This window comes from Pagrus pagrus, assembly GCF_965226575.1.
Source record: "Pagrus pagrus genome assembly, chromosome: 22".
In the NCBI taxonomy this organism is placed as follows: Eukaryota; Metazoa; Chordata; class Actinopteri; order Spariformes; family Sparidae; genus Pagrus; species Pagrus pagrus.
Window position 1 is genome coordinate 16198504 of NC_140204.1, and position 15319 is coordinate 16213822.

The window sequence follows — 15319 nt, forward strand, 5'->3', positions numbered from 1 at the left end:
TTTGAGCCACAGGGTGATGGCAAACCGTGTTGGAGCGACACAGCAGTGAGCGCCCGTCCGGAGGGGACGACATGCAGCTCACCCATCAACTCCTGCCAACAAATAATTCATACTGCTAACATTTACTTTGTTCAGACGCCATCCGGTCTTTATCCTCTGCCCTGACTGTGAACCTCAAAGTACCAGTCCGAGGTGAATTGACTGTCAAAGTGATGTTTATAAAAGCTTTTAAAGTTTTGCTGCAGCGGAGTTTAAAGTTGAAAACTATGCTGAGTGCTCGACAAACCTCTCACCAGGATGAAAAATGATAAAAAAGAAAATCCACGATAGACTCGGTAATCTTTAAATAAATACCAAGATGTTATGCGAAACACACTTTAATATAAGTTGACAGTAAGTTTACAAGTTTCTGAGCTGTACAAGTCCACTTCTTAAATAAATAAAAAGGATAATCCCTTGAAATTAAATTTCAGCAGACAATGTAAACCAGAGGTGTCAGTGAGCTCCAACTGTGAGACCTGAAGCTGCACCAGGAAGCGTCTCACAGATGAAAGAGGATACTGCGAAATATCAAAACCTCAATTCCCAGAAATGATGTAACGTCACATCAATAAAACTCTTGGAACTGAACATCTTCCTCGTTGTGGCTTCGTGGCTGAACATGGGGACAGTGAGGCACTCGTTTAAAGTGTTCAGGAGGAATGAGCCGATCAAAAGGCATTGTGTTGTATCTTCTTCAGAGGTCTTGTCGAGGGTCGGAGGTCTTCCGGTCCGTGGGCGAAGGCGCAGTGTTCAGCCTGCAGGGGGCAGCGCTGAGGGTGATGGTCGTAAAACCAGCAGGGACGGGTTTTCAGGGCACCGGGGGCAACGGGCGTCCTCCTGGTATTCGCCCTGGAGGCATTCCTGTCCCTCCAGTCTCTGATGTACACCCTCCCTCCTTCAACTAAAAGACAATGAGCGACAGGAAGCTTCAGATAAACACTTAAAAAGTAAGCCGAGTACAATTTCTCACATTACATTCTCTAACTCTTTGTCCGATAGACCATATTCACATGGCGGCCATTTCCCTTTGACGTCACGCTCCGGGTGGGAGGCTCGAATGCTGGGATAATAATGCTGCTGTATTCCAGGTTGCAAGTCATACAAACCACAGGGAAACATTTCACCTCTTCCCAACTGATCAGCAACTGAAAATAAATAATATGATGGATAGTGAAAATCTGGCGGGACACGGGGCCTTCAAGGTAAAAACAATTTGATAACCCGTTAGCTAACGTTAGCATTCAACCACTTCCTAGTTAACATCAACGTTTGATTACATTTAGTGTGTTTCACTTCCAGGCTTAAATAAACGCAACCAATATATAAGTTGACATTTAAAATGAATTTACAGTTTCACTTGTGTCGCGTACAGTAACACTGTCATCAGTAATGATAGCTAGGAAGCGGTTGAATGCTAACGTGTTGGCAAATATTTCATTTTGATAACCATCATCTTTTTAGTCGCTGATGAATCATGAAGCGGTGAAATTACAACAATTTGTCAGTTTCCCTACGTTTATATGACGACATTTGAGCTTCCCACCCTGAGTGTGAAGAAGTTTGCAAAAAGTCAGTTTATGGCCTTGGAGACAAAAGTTAATATTGGTAATTATGATTGTATAATGTCAATGAACAATAAATAAACTAGTTTTTCTTTTCCTTTGTTCCTCTATTATCATTTGGACTAAGCTACGAAGATGTGCGTAGTCCAACTACCTCTGAAGACTTGGTGGTTGTTCTTGAGCAGCGTCTGAAGACCTCCACACTCTTTCTTCAGGAGCTGCAGGGTTTCCTGCTCCAGCAGCCCGGCGACCTCGCTCACACAGAGGCTGCCTGAGAAGGAGGGAGGCAGGGAGGGAAGGGATGAAAGGACGAGAGCAAAGAACAGTGTGACAAAGGAGCAGGAGGAGGTCTATCGATGTTAGGTTCATCAATATATTAACACGGTGCTTCGGGCATGCACAGAAATAATTTTCATTCGCCATGACAGAGGGAGGAAGAAGCATCTGATACAGCTTGATTGGCTTGAGTCTGTGGAGTGATGTATATATATATATATCCACAACTGCTTTATACAGAACATTTTACACGGACAAAAAAACACCTCTGTCACTGCCTTTCAGTGTTAGTCAGGGCTGTGAAGTGTGCTCATTTAAAGCTGCTCCAACAAGCTGTCAGAGCAACCAGAATGCATCTCACCGCTGCATCTCCCACCAGCCGCTTGAGAGCGTGAGTCACTGTCGTCACTTTCCCACCGGGACAGTTATTTTAGATACCAAAGAGCGAAATAAAGGAGGCAGGGGGATATTGAAACACACAAAGTCCTATGCTATGAGTTCAGCGAATGGTAAGCAGATAAATGGCGCGCCCCTTTGTGTTCACAGCACCCCGCCTTTGGGCTCCGTTTCAGGAGGTTTTCTGTATTTCTGGCTTTGCCCTTTTTCCCCCAGAAGAGAATTCAATCAGCGCTGACCTTTGGTTTGTATAAATGACAATCCTCCCTCTCTACCTCCTCATATTGGAGAGGGACACACGGCAGGATTTCTAAAGCTCCTTTGTGCCTTTTCATAAACAATATTTGACCTCAATCTGCAGACGGCCTAATGCGATCTTCATCGTACTTTTACACCAAACCTCTGGTGGCACTTCAGGCAATCCCTGCTGGCTTAGAGATGATTCAATATGAGAGAATTTTAAATATACTGTCTGAGCCTCTGATCCAAGTTCACTCGGTCAATTTAATTAATTTCATAGTAGATCTACAAGTGCATTTAGAGCCATGATGTTTTCAGTTTTCTAAAACTTGTTTTTCTGCCACTGAAATTCATGAGAAAACATATTGTCCACTTTAATACTTCCTAAATTTAGCTGGTCATGTCGCTGAGATAATCCCTAAAATATGCGACACACTCCCACTTTCACAGACACTCGCGCGGCCAAACTACGCTGCAGAGTGTGAAACCGGGCAGACTGCCGTCCTACAGCAGAGACACCAGGGAGCTACAGGCCTTAATATAATATCAATACGGCATTTAGAGCTGCCCTTTACTGCCTAGGAAGTTAATGGGGATTAATGGGAGGAGGTCAGTATTGACAGAGTAGACTCTGTTTGGACTAAGACCAACACAGACAATCATTTATGGCCCGGCTTGGTGTACAGTCTGATTATTTTTTTAAGGTTGAACGTCCCCTGTGCAAAACGCTAAGATTGCCAGTGACTGATTGCTTGTTGTGGATGATTGTTTTTGCTACTTAAGCCAATTCAAAATCAGGATGAGTGGAGAGAATGAGCTCTAAATGTGCCGAGTGGTGACTAAAACATTTGAAAGGATCAATTTCAGCTACCAAGAGCACAGCTGTGACACAGCGCTGCTGCTCGCTTTTTATTTGTTTATCAAAATCTGAAAATACCTAACCCGCGAGTCAGACCTAAACCAGGGGGCCACAAGATGATGAACCAGTTGGGAAAGAAGTGAAAAAAACAACGAAACAGACAAAAATTTAGATTGTTTAAGCCTGTATTCTTTCTAATGATCAGCAGCCCACTGGTTTCAAAAAAGCAGTCCAATTTTATGTAAGCTTATGAGAAAACGACCCTACTTCTCTCTTGAAATATGATCTAGAGGTTAACAGTTTTCAAATGAGTTGATGGTCTCAATCCCCAGTTTTGAGTCTTCTTAAACAGAGCGTGATGTTTAATATGTAAATTAAGGTCGCACTTAAAGTTAAATAGATGATAAAGCGGGGTGTGCTATAGGGCGTGGCTACCAAGTGATTGGCAGCTCCGATTCGTATCATCGTGCCATCTCCACCCTCTTGTCCAATTATAGACACTGATGCAACCATGATGTCAAACATGAGGTTTCAAAACAGTGGTCCACAGACCAGTGGGTGGCATCATGGTGGGTTTACACTTGGTTATACTTCTTCTGGACTCATTACAAACTACTAGCATCACTCTTTAGTTGAACTGCTCACAGCTCACCAAAGCAATCTTGGCTATAAAGGGTTACAAGCCAAAAACGTTGTGACAGAGCGCGCTATCAGACTCCATTATAATAATAATACTCATAATAACCTAATGTACTAATAATCTACTGGTTCTGAATAAATGGCTCTATACTGAGAAAACAGGAGCAGAACAAAAGTCCTTTTAAATTACCAACAAAACATTATGTCTGCTATTTTCATTATTGAAAAATTAGCCACTTAAAATGTCAGGAAATAGTCATAATGCCAATTGCAATTGCCCAAGTTGACATATTAATAGCTAATATGCTAGGTTTTGTCACACCAGGAATCCAAAACTGTTCACTTTAAGACTAAAACCAGCTGTAAATATTCAAGTTTGAGAAGCGCGACTCACAGATAATTTGATTAATCGTTGCTTCTCTAACATCATGAACAAGGTGTAATCTTACAGTGCATGCGAGTGCAGTTTAAATCAGGGAAGCCTGCAGGTCTGCAGGATGATGATGATCATTCTGCAAAGCAGGACTCACACCTGCGTCTTCTGTAGAGATTTCGGGCCTAAATTGGTGTGATGGGCAGCGTCCACCCGTTAATAACATACTGTAATCTCTCACACACTCCCTCATCCATGCACGCCGTGTCTGTTCAGCACATACAATAGGTTCACACAGAAACAATATATTTTAAGCATTATAGAAATAAGATGTGGCGCTCGGGAAAACTGATAAATATATTCGCCAAAATTCGGACTTCCACTAAAGCCAGGAGGCTTTATAACTAAAAGTCTGCTGAAGTATCTTTCAATATCAAAAACTTATATATTAAAACATCAATAATCCTCACACGCTTTAAAGATGCATTAACAATAAAGAGAAAGTGAATCTCAAAACCCGTTGGATGACTCCGAGGCTCTCCTGGATCTTTTCAATAAAGGCTGACTCACCCTGAATTTACCCTTTGTTCTTACACAGCAGATAACTGGTAGGAATACCTCAATACAAATGCATACTCATGCATAAATCATAGATGGTGGTGCATTATTCATCCAGTCATCTCTGTACAGAGTCACAGACTCCCTTTATTCGCTCTGTCTCATATTTTCTACCTCTAATTTCACCACTGACATCCTGACAGGGAATTTTCTGTTTTAATCATAGTAGTCCTCATCTCCTTATCTCATTCATATTGCGCGCGTGTGTGTGTGTGGCGCAGCAGAGGCGTTGACAAAGGTGATGCGTGGGTGGTGTGTGAGTAAAAGTGTGTATTGTGTGTGTATTGCACTCTCTGTACTGTGCAGTGCGGTGCAGGAGGAGGGGTGGATGGCAGAGGATGAGGCACAGAGTTCAAAGTGGCTTCGCTCTGTGTCACCAAGGCCCTGCCGACTGATGGCGAGAGGGGATAGGGTGTCGACGACGGAGGTGGAGGGTTGGATAGGATGATGGAGGGGGGATCAGACGAGAGGTTCAGATGCTGCGGAAGCTGCCAGCGTGCCACGAAGCACCTAGAAATATATTCTCAAGGTACTGACTAGAAATGTGGGTGATTCATCCTTGTTGTTTTGGAGGTTATGAGGTTACATCTATGGCTGCGCTACAAAAGCAAACAGTAACTCACATTTAGTCTAAATGGAATCGAAGAAATAGTTTTGATATTTTTAGGAATATGCGTATTTTCTTTCTGGAGAATAAAGATGAAATAAAAAGAGAATGGGAGAATAATAGATGAGAGGCTCAAAACCACTCGCGTAACTGTCCATAAGGCTACAGCTAGCTGGTTAGCTTAGCTAAAAGCAAAGACTAGAAACAGAAAAGGAACAAATTACGCTTCACTAATGAACACACAAACACATCACCAAAAAAAAACAATGTCAACAACTGTGCGACAGAGCCAGGCTAGACGTTTCCCTGTTACCAGTCTTTATGCTAAGCTAACTTGCTGTTGTCTGTAGCTTCATATTTAGCAACAGATACAGTGATCTCAGTGGCATCTTCTCAGCCATTTCTCTGCCAAAAACCAAATAAGCTTATTTCCCAAAATGTCACACTACTCCTTGAAGACCTGAAGCTCATTTTGACATCCGTTTTATTCATTTCAAGAATTATAAACAAATAATTGTTCACCTGAGCTTAAAAAGCAAGGCAAACCGCAATAACTGTCCTCGTCTGGACAGCTAAAGCACGAGAGCTAACGCTATATCACGTGAAAGCTAGCGGTAGAGCTTAGCTAAAACAACCAACTAAATGACTTTTTTATTTTTGCCTACCTGTCTATACTACTTTAAACACACATTGTTCTTTTGTCACAGTAATTTAATTAATGTAGCAGTTAAATCCAACCATGATGGATAAAAAAAACCAAAATAGCTAAACTCCTGCTAAGGCTAACTTAACTAGCTCAGCAGATTTCAGTAGCTAGGCTACTTGTGCCTTCTCAGCTTTGACTAGTAGAATTTATGCTATTTAAGCAGCCTCTAAATCACATATTATTAGATTATTTTAAAAGGAAAACATTTAAAATGGTACGAGAAGGCTAAATTAACACATTTTGCCAGTAGACCCTTGTTTTCCGCTAACAGAGAGTAGTACGAGTTTTTTTACGGTTATGTTTATGTTGTAACTATTAAAATGTTTTGCTTGGGAGGTATAGCTAACAGATATTACAAAGTTTTGAATTCAGAAAATTCCCAAGGTGCAGTATAATAAGTCTGGATGAGCAGGCTTCACAGATAATGTGTCCTACTCTGGATTTAATCAGGACCTGTTCATCACTTCAACAGCAGCTCATGTCCAGGGAGACTCGTGTGATTTGTTTGTTTATCTCTGGTGTTTTGTGGCTGTTGGCGGTTTACCTCCTCGGTTCCAGTCACTGCCGTCATCCTCAGTCATTCCCAGCAGGACATTAGCGACCCGCAGGACAACGCCGTCAACAAAGTCCCGTGGGAGAGAAGCGCAGTTCCGAACCATTTCAACCCTGTCTCTGGGCTGGAACCCGGCTCCCCAGCTGCTCCCGGGGGTCCTGTCATTGTCTCTGTTCTCATGGCAACTCTCCCCATCATTTCTGATGTCTGACCCTTGAACTGTGATCCCAGGGGCAGTCTGGCGGCTCTTGACGTAATGAGCTCTTCGCTGCTCGGCCTCGGCCTCATCAGGTAGCTGGTAGTTTCTCGACTTTCCCACCAGGCACACCTGCAGAGAGGGGAGCTGAATGTCAGGACGACTCCCACGGGTGCTGAGGCTCTAAACTGCGAAGGCAGACACTCAAAAGTCGGAAATGACATATGCGTCTATAATAAACACGGCTCGGGTGTGGAACAGGCGGGGATGCACAGCTGTAATTGTTTGAAGAACAGGAATGTATTTTTAAACGAGAGATCTGATGACTTCCATGCCAGACTGGAAGTGCCTTCAAGACACCTCTGCTTTGTGGGAAAGTCACAGTGAAAAAAGAAAGAAGAGATCAGAGATGCAACCGAAGTTAGAATCACACCTACGTCTTCATTGGTATGAGGTACACGTGCATTAGCTATTCAAGAAACCAGCGTGCTGCCTTGACTTCATACCACCCACAGATTCTATTACTATATAGTCTTTTTACACACTGCCAGCACGGTGAAAAGTTAGAGAGTGGACATGTGTTTTATAGGTATATTTATAAATAACACCATCTTTTCTGTTTTTGTGGTCCTTTATTATCCAGGGACAATATATGGTCGAGCCAAATAATGTATTAAATCCTTTGCTGAAATGATGTTGAAATCTGTATCTCTAAATACTCCATTTGTTTTATGATTTGTTCAGTGTTAAAGGGGCATTCCACCAATTTGACACACAAAGTCGTTGCTGTGTGATGTCTTCTGGAGGGAGATTACGAAGGCTGCAAGTATTTTCTCATTAAATCATTTGCTTATCCGCTCATAAGTGTGGAAGAATGTTGATCAGTGTTTCCCAAAGCCCAAGATGACATCCTCAAATGACTTGTTTATGTTTTGTTTTGGTTTATGACCATAGAAGACTAAAGAAACCAGAAAATATTCACATTTAAGATGATAAAATCAGAGAATATTTACTTTTTTCATCATCAAAAAAATGACTCCATTTATTAATCGATTATCAAAATAGTTGGCTATTCATTTAATACTGTCAGCAAAAAGGAATAAATTCCCGCACACACTTTTCACCTCAGCACTGATACATTTATTCAAAATGGCTGATGTTTTGGTCACAAAGGACTTTAATCGTTTAATATTTAACAACGTCGTCGCAGCTCTACAGCTTTTACCTGATGTTTGTCATCAAGGTGATATCGGTTTGGGCAGCAGTGTGACAAACAGCAGGTGTGGAGTCTGAAAGACAGGTCTATTGACACTATCCAGTTGCATTGTGGGAAGTGTAGGATACAGTGTGTTTTGCTGCATGGCACATAATTGACTGAAGGTGAGGATATATTGGGCTCTGCCGATTTTCACCGTTCTTTTTTAATTCTGTCGCTAAGAAGCCCCTCAAAAACGGATCGATTTCCTGATTTCTTCGTCTCTTTTTTTGGTATTAAAGTATTTGATAGTTGACGGCAGGGTGGACGGTAAACACAGGGAGTCCCCTGCCCAGAATGAGACCACGATAGTTCAATTACGCCGACCTGCAGGTCACATGGATGGCTAGATTTAAAGGAGTTCTTTGTATGTTCAATAACTTGTTTTGAGGCAGAAATTAAAAGAAAAACAAGATGTCAAATACACCATATGACAAATGTTCAGTCATAACAAGTCTTAAAATACAGAAAGTCAAGCACCTAAGCTCTGACTGTGGACTGCCTACCCGTTTGGTGGAAGGTATTCTCAGGCAGTCCTCCTCTGTGTTGAAGCCACTGACTTGGCTCACCTCGCTGATGAAGTCGATGTATTCCTTATACTGAGACTTCTTACACTGGCGCCTCTGGTATTTTCCATAGAAGTCAAAGAAACAGCAGGGCAGGACGAAGTACCGGCAGCAGTAAGAGGACCTGCAGTGAGAGCAAAAGGCAAGTTATTATGCAGAGCCAAACAAAATGATGATTACAAATCCTGAGGGGTAAAATGTTTTGAGTTTGTGTTACTTTCAGTAAGACTCACGACAGGAAACAGTCTTCAGACTGAGGCTCAACATCGCCATCAGGTGGTCACACACTAGTGAGCTGACATACAGGACCAAACACACACACATATTCACACACCCACAATCACACGTCCATAATGATATTCCCAATTGGAGAGATCAGCTGGCACTTGAGCTGCTGAGTGAGATTGTGTCTGCTGATGACTCGCCTGGCTGCTATAACGGGGATCCACGGTGTGAGCTCGTCTGAGTGGTTCCCAATCAGCCAGTCCGTACCCGGGAATAAGAAGCGCTCGCTGGGAGTAATTGCCTTTTCCTGAAATAGCAAAGACCCAAAAAGCACAAGAGCTCCTTAAGGCAGGGAAGATGCACACCGGCGTGATTTGATTCTAAATCAATTTATGGATATTGACTTAAAAGGAAAACTTTTTTAATCTTCTCAAACTTTTAATATATCCCAGAACACCTGTCAATGTCATACGTATGAACATTCATCTAGTCTTTAGGCTGGAACACATGAAGGCTTCTACACAAACAGAAAAATATAGCTAGCAAATTCAAATTTCAGCAGGCAGGCCCGTCACCAACATCAAAACGGATGTAGTTTAAGAGCACTGAGGCTTGTGTGGTTCAGAAAGAGCTCCCTAAAGAAGGACCGAGTACAGCTCCTCTCGGGGCCGCACGAGGATTGTTCTGCCGCGTCCGCTCCACAAAAAAATCAGTCAATAATAGATGACCTGAAATGGAAGCAGTCAGCAGCTCGTTGTCAAATGAATGACTGAGGCTGGGAGGCAGACAGGAAAGTGGCCTGTTTTTGGGGGCAAGTTTCCCTGCAAATGTGCAAATGTTCGTCCCCTGTGCAACAGAAGAGCTTCTTTTTCTGCCTTTTAGCAATCGCATGAAGACGTTTAACTCCTGTTCTTTTAAAACACCGTCTATATAATGATTTTTAGTATTCTACCTGAATGTATGTAGTGTTGACTGGCAATGAATTTTACATTCATATCATTTTCTACTTATATTCATGGGTATCGGTGTAATTTTATGTTTATCAATGTAACTACTGTTCCTGGCGTAATGTGCTGTGTATTGTATGTCCGGTGTGGACCCGAGAAAGATAAGCTGCTCGCTATAGCATCAGCTAATGGGGACCCTTTAAATAAAAACACAAATAAACAAAGAGTCTCATATGCCTGGAAAGCTCACGGTTCATTGCACTTTTTAAACCTTGAAAATACCACACCAAAATTCAAGCATTTTCAAGGATTTTCAGCACCTGTATGAACCCTGTTAATAATAGGTTAACAGCTGAGGAAAATACTTTCTTATTTCAAATTTATATGTGTTTATTTATTCATAAAAGCAACGATTCATTCTTATTTTCTTATCTGCAGCTCACATTTAATCCTCAGTTCGTAGCTGTTCTGGAGTTTCCCATTATATCACATGATCTCTATCCGCAGACAGTCACGCTCACTGATCGTGGAATTGCACTGTACTGTTTCTGATGTCGAGACTGAACTCTGAAAATCAATTTTTGCCAACCAGCCAAACTCCCTTCACTGATGAAGATCATGTGATATAATTGGAAAAAAAGTTTACTTTTGGTACTTTGATAGAAAAGAGTTTTTCATGTTGAAAAGTGTGCGTCCGTCTCGTGCAAACTGCACAATCAATAGTTAAACCGGTTCAACAGTGAAGCATTAAAGTGGCAGTGAGGGGGCTGACAGCTGAAAAGACGCAGCATGCGATATGAATTCCACGTGAAAAGATAATAACACTAATTAAAAACCTGAATATGGCTGCAGTTAATCCGCCTTCTCCGTGCTCAGCCCACTCACCTCCAGCAGAGTCCGGGGGCCGTACATGTCCCAGATCTTCCTCTTCCGAACGTCGATGCCCTTTCCAGGATGCTGCAACACAAGACGGCGTGACGGTCAGCGGCTAATCGCTCTCAGCCACATCCACACTCAGTCTATCAGCCGCTGTGTGTGTAAATTCAATTACACTTGTCTTAGTTTGTGATTGGCCATTCAGGCAACACGGTGCCGCAGATGAGATGAAAGCAAAGACGTGAATCCCTTCACCTGGGCTCAAGCAGCCCCGTGTCATTGATTTAGCTGCCAGGGAAGATTAGGCTGATTGAAAGACTCCTGCTGTCAGGGGCCAGCGTTTAACAAGAGGCGCTCACAGCGGTCAATTCAACTGCGACTTACTACCAACAATTATTGGATGGATTGCCATGAAGTTTGCTAAAGACATTCATGTTCAGCTCAGGATGAATCATAAGACCCTTGGTGAAACATCTGAAACTGACATGGCAAACATTATACCTGCTAAACATAAGTATTTTTGCATTTTCACTGTGAGCATGTTAGTTGCTAGCGTTAGCATTTAGCTCAAAGAACCATTGTCATGGGATTTTGTCAATTTTGGTGAAACTGTTCAAATATTAGGCCTACTATTGAATTAAAGTGCTCCGTCTGTGAAAACAGATGAACAAACCTTATTAAAACAGAGAAAAAGGTTGAAATTATACATTATTTTGCTTATTCTAATATTTTTGTATTTAAATTCTTCATGATTCCATTTGTGTGCTTTTTTTTGTTTGTTTGTTTTGTTGTTTTTTGTTTTTTTTAAGTTAAGCGACTGCATCACCTCTCAAAAGCACATTAATAAAAAATGGCTATGTAATGTTCGTTCTAGTTTTGTACTGTGGTTGCTGTTGAATATTGTTACTGACTTTTTTTTAAGCGCCTTTGTAATGGGGAATGTGAACATGTTCTCTACTAATCAGCTGCTGGTTATTTAAAAGGACCACGTTCGGGTCTGTGGTTCTCGGTTGATGTAGCAGACGATAGAAAGGTTAGCCCAATACACACAGCCACACGTGTCTGGGGTTTAACCCAGGTTAAAGAACTTCTCACCCCTTCATTGGTCAGGATGTGAACCAGGAGGCCGTTTCCACAGCCCAGGTCCACAAACGATTGTCTGCCAGTCAGACCTTTCTGTTCTCGCTCCTCGGCCCACAGCACCTGCGGCACAGTGACAGACACTCAGTACTACTGCATGTTCTCCAGAGCTTTCAATCATGTCAGTAAAACCTCATTTACACCTGCAGAGACACCTGCCGCTGCTGACACACTTTCACCTGCCTCTGGCGTGACATGCGAATTGATTAAGTGGGTGATGTTTCACACTCAAATTGATTGACCCAGCTTTGGTTGCATGACCTGACGTGTGACAGATAACAATGTGTGTCACCCACAGAAACATATGCGGACATGTTGGTACACGTTTGAAATAAGTGCGAAGAGACACGTGAGGCATGAGGACTCTTCTTCAGGCCGCACATCGATCGTCACGAGCCATTTCAAGCGTCAGTAATCAATTAATCATTGATTTTGGAAAAAAAAACAACCATGTTTAAACTCACAAGAAGATACGTAGCAATGGCGACATCCTCGTAGACAAACTTCTCAGGATCTGTAACCTCAGGCCAAACCTAGAGAGGATGTCAAATAAAATACCAGCCCTCAGCAATACAAATATTAACAGCATTAGAACAGTTTAAATGAGCACTGGGCTGCCTTTGCCTTTACCTTGACCATGGCCTTGTACTTCTCCTTCAGCTGCTGGTACATGAGGCTGTACTTCTCCACTGGCAGCAGAGACAAGGTGCTCTTGAACTCGCTGCTCTTGCACTCTGTGGCCCAGCGCACCAGTTTAGGGAGCAGATCGGTGGACAGCCAGGGAAGCTTCGGGTACGCCACGCCATCAGAGAACCACGCATCTGGAGTCAACACGTGCAGCTCCAAGGCCCTGCAGATAAAGGCAGACTCATATATATTAGTTAGAGTTTAGTCATACTTGATATCTTGTTTTCTGTGTACTATAATTCTAATTTGAAAACAACTCAGAAATTGTGTTGTCCGTCATGTTAGCTGGCCACACAGAAAATATGGGCCCCGTAGTGTTCCAGCACAGAAAAACTGAACATATTACACAGCAAGTGGGAGGAATCAGGAGCTGAAGAGCCCAGCCTCTAATCAACGTCCTCCCTGAGCAGCTGAATCAGGTCTTATTCAGCAATCAGGTCTTATTCAGCCACCGATTGTTAAACTATCCCTCGGTTTTCCCTTCACCTCCAATCAAGTTTAATTTGTCTACCTCACAGACTTCCTCTATGTTCTGCCCCTCTGTCCATCACCGCCTGCACCAACCTCCAACCACTCATTTTACTATCTTCATACAGTAGCACAATGTTCTAGTGAATATAATAAGTTCATTAGTAATCCTTTATTTTGTCCACATGAAGGCATTCAGCACTTCAGTACCAATACTAGCATTACGTTTTAAGCATTCAGTGGGCTTTCCTTCTGTTAAAGGCAAGTGTTTTGCTGCAACTAATGATTATTTTTCATTCTTGATTAATGTGTTGATTATTGTCTCGATTGATTATCTAAATCGATTAGTTGTTTGGGCCATAAAATGTCAGACAATTGTGAAAAGTGCTGCCCAAGATGACGTCTTTAAATTTCTTTTTTTGTCCACAACCCAAAGATATTTTGCTTACTGTCATAGAGGAGTAAATAAACCAGGAAATATTCACATTTAAAAAGCTGTAATCAAAAAATGTCTCAATATATTATTTTATTAAAAATAGTCCGTGATTCATTTAATAGTTGACAACTAATCGATGAGTCGTATCAGCTCTAAAGTGAACAAAGGTTTATGTATCCACAATAATATACAATAATTACAGTGTATTACGAGGCTGGGGGTCATGTTGGATTTCCGTCTTTTTTTCACTAGACATTTTGTTCGACGTGAAATAAACATGTTCTAGTTTCTTTGTCCCTTTTCAATATTTGACACTGAATGTCTGTGTCCGTCTTGATAAATGTTGGTGGACGCCGAGGACGAAAAGATATCCTGAATTAAGTTAACCTCTTTATTGTAGAAGAAGTCTGGTATGTGGTATTTTATGCTGTGTTAATACACCAAAACAAATAAAAGCAATGATCCTATGTAAACAATTTCAAAAACAACATCATCAGACCAAAGATTAGACATATCTTGTCAGTCTAGGACTTCTTTAGCTGTTGTTTTTGTTTTTGTTTTTGTTTAGTATCCAGCCACTCACCACTCCTCACAGTCCTGACTGATGAGCTGGATCTGATGAATGTTGCCCCTCTTCAGAGACACCTGTCCTCCTGAATCCTCTTCAAATGGAAGAAAGCTCACTTGTTGTCTTGCAAAGTCTTGAAGACATAAAGACAGTTTTTTTTTTTAAATCTGCAAAAACACAACAGAGGTTTGGTTGCACCTTTCATTCATGTCTGGTCTTACCTTTGAGTATAACCTCTTTATGCAGCTTTGTCCCATAACAGTTCACTTTAGGGATAATTGTTCTGACGCTGGAGGACCAGGGTTTGTCTTCTTCGTGTGTCTGTGCAGGTGAACCCCCGCTGCTCAGGAAGGACAACACATCATGAGAGAGGTCAGGATCATCCAGCAGGAGCTCCACAGCCTCTCTGCCCACATTTTCACTCTCTGTCTCCTTAACTCCGCAAAGACGCTTGTTTACAACGTGAGGTTTCTTAATCCACACGTCCACGGCTGACCAGAAGCCTTCGGGGAGGGTCTTACTTTCTGCTGGAAACTTTAAATCCAAGAGTTTTGGCATAGTTGAGTGTCAGACACGACCGAGAGCCATGTGTTTACAGACGGAGAGCGGACTTCCGGGTGCTTTTATTTTGTAGATAAAGAAAAAATGACACTTTAAGCTAAAACGCGGCTGTAAAATTAGGTCGCATACTTTAACAAATCGTATTCTAGCTTAAAAAACAAATGTTGAGCTTTATTAGCAACATTAGCCTATGGGACAGGAGAAAAATGTTGTCGCTACATGATGACGTTTACACAGGCGACAGATATCAGTTGCCGCACTAGAGGGCGGTGTTGCTCTTGGTCTAGAGTTAATCAGGAGCCACTATGTGATGATGCTTTATGAGACAAGGACAGATTTGTTTCCACTTCTTACTGTTTTTATTCTCTAACCAATAAACAAGCACATGGCCAACATTACAACCTGAGCAAAACAATTGTGGTTCATTATCTTGAGGATCCACCATGATGCCACTCTTTGGAGTCCAAATTAATAATTACAGTCATAAGATCTATCATGTTAATCAATAATAATTACATTACAT

The 15319-nt window shown here is 41.9% G+C and overlaps 1 protein-coding gene across 2 annotated transcripts; it reads right to left on the reverse strand.

The window, feature by feature from the left end:
* Positions 1 to 361: 361 nt before the first annotated feature.
* Positions 362 to 15030, reverse strand: trmt44 (tRNA methyltransferase 44 homolog). Of its 2 annotated transcripts, none has more exons than XM_084344908.1 (11): positions 14457 to 15024; positions 14251 to 14368; positions 12707 to 12926; positions 12541 to 12609; positions 12032 to 12139; positions 10946 to 11017; positions 9314 to 9420; positions 8829 to 9012; positions 6863 to 7199; positions 1759 to 1875; positions 362 to 943 (listed from the first exon to the last, which is right to left on the reverse strand). In XM_084344908.1, exons 1-11 carry the CDS (start codon positions 14791 to 14793, stop codon positions 711 to 713), a joined length of 1902 nt encoding a protein of 633 aa, XP_084201034.1. In that variant the 5' UTR covers positions 14794 to 15024; the 3' UTR covers positions 362 to 710. The 2 variants fall into 2 exon arrangements, with proteins under 2 accessions (XP_084201034.1, XP_084201035.1); XM_084344909.1 differs by lacking the exon at positions 362 to 943 and adding an exon at positions 991 to 1187 and having other exon boundaries at positions 14457 to 15030.
* Between the last annotated feature and the right edge of the window lie 289 nt (positions 15031 to 15319).

Bases quoted from the DNA above. Each gene is read 5' to 3' on its own strand.
- trmt44 (XM_084344908.1), bottom strand. From the start codon at position 14,793: ATGCCAAAACTCTTGGATTTAAAGTTTCCAGCAGAAAGTAAGACCCTC. The intron at 12,927-14,250 runs GTGAGTGGCTGG...CTTTATCTGCAG, and splicing joins AGTCAGGACTGTGAGGAGTG to GGCCTTGGAGCTGCACGTGT. The intron at 944-1,758 runs GTAGTTGGACTA...ATTGTCTTTTAG, and splicing joins CAACCACCAAGTCTTCAGAG to TTGAAGGAGGGAGGGTGTAC.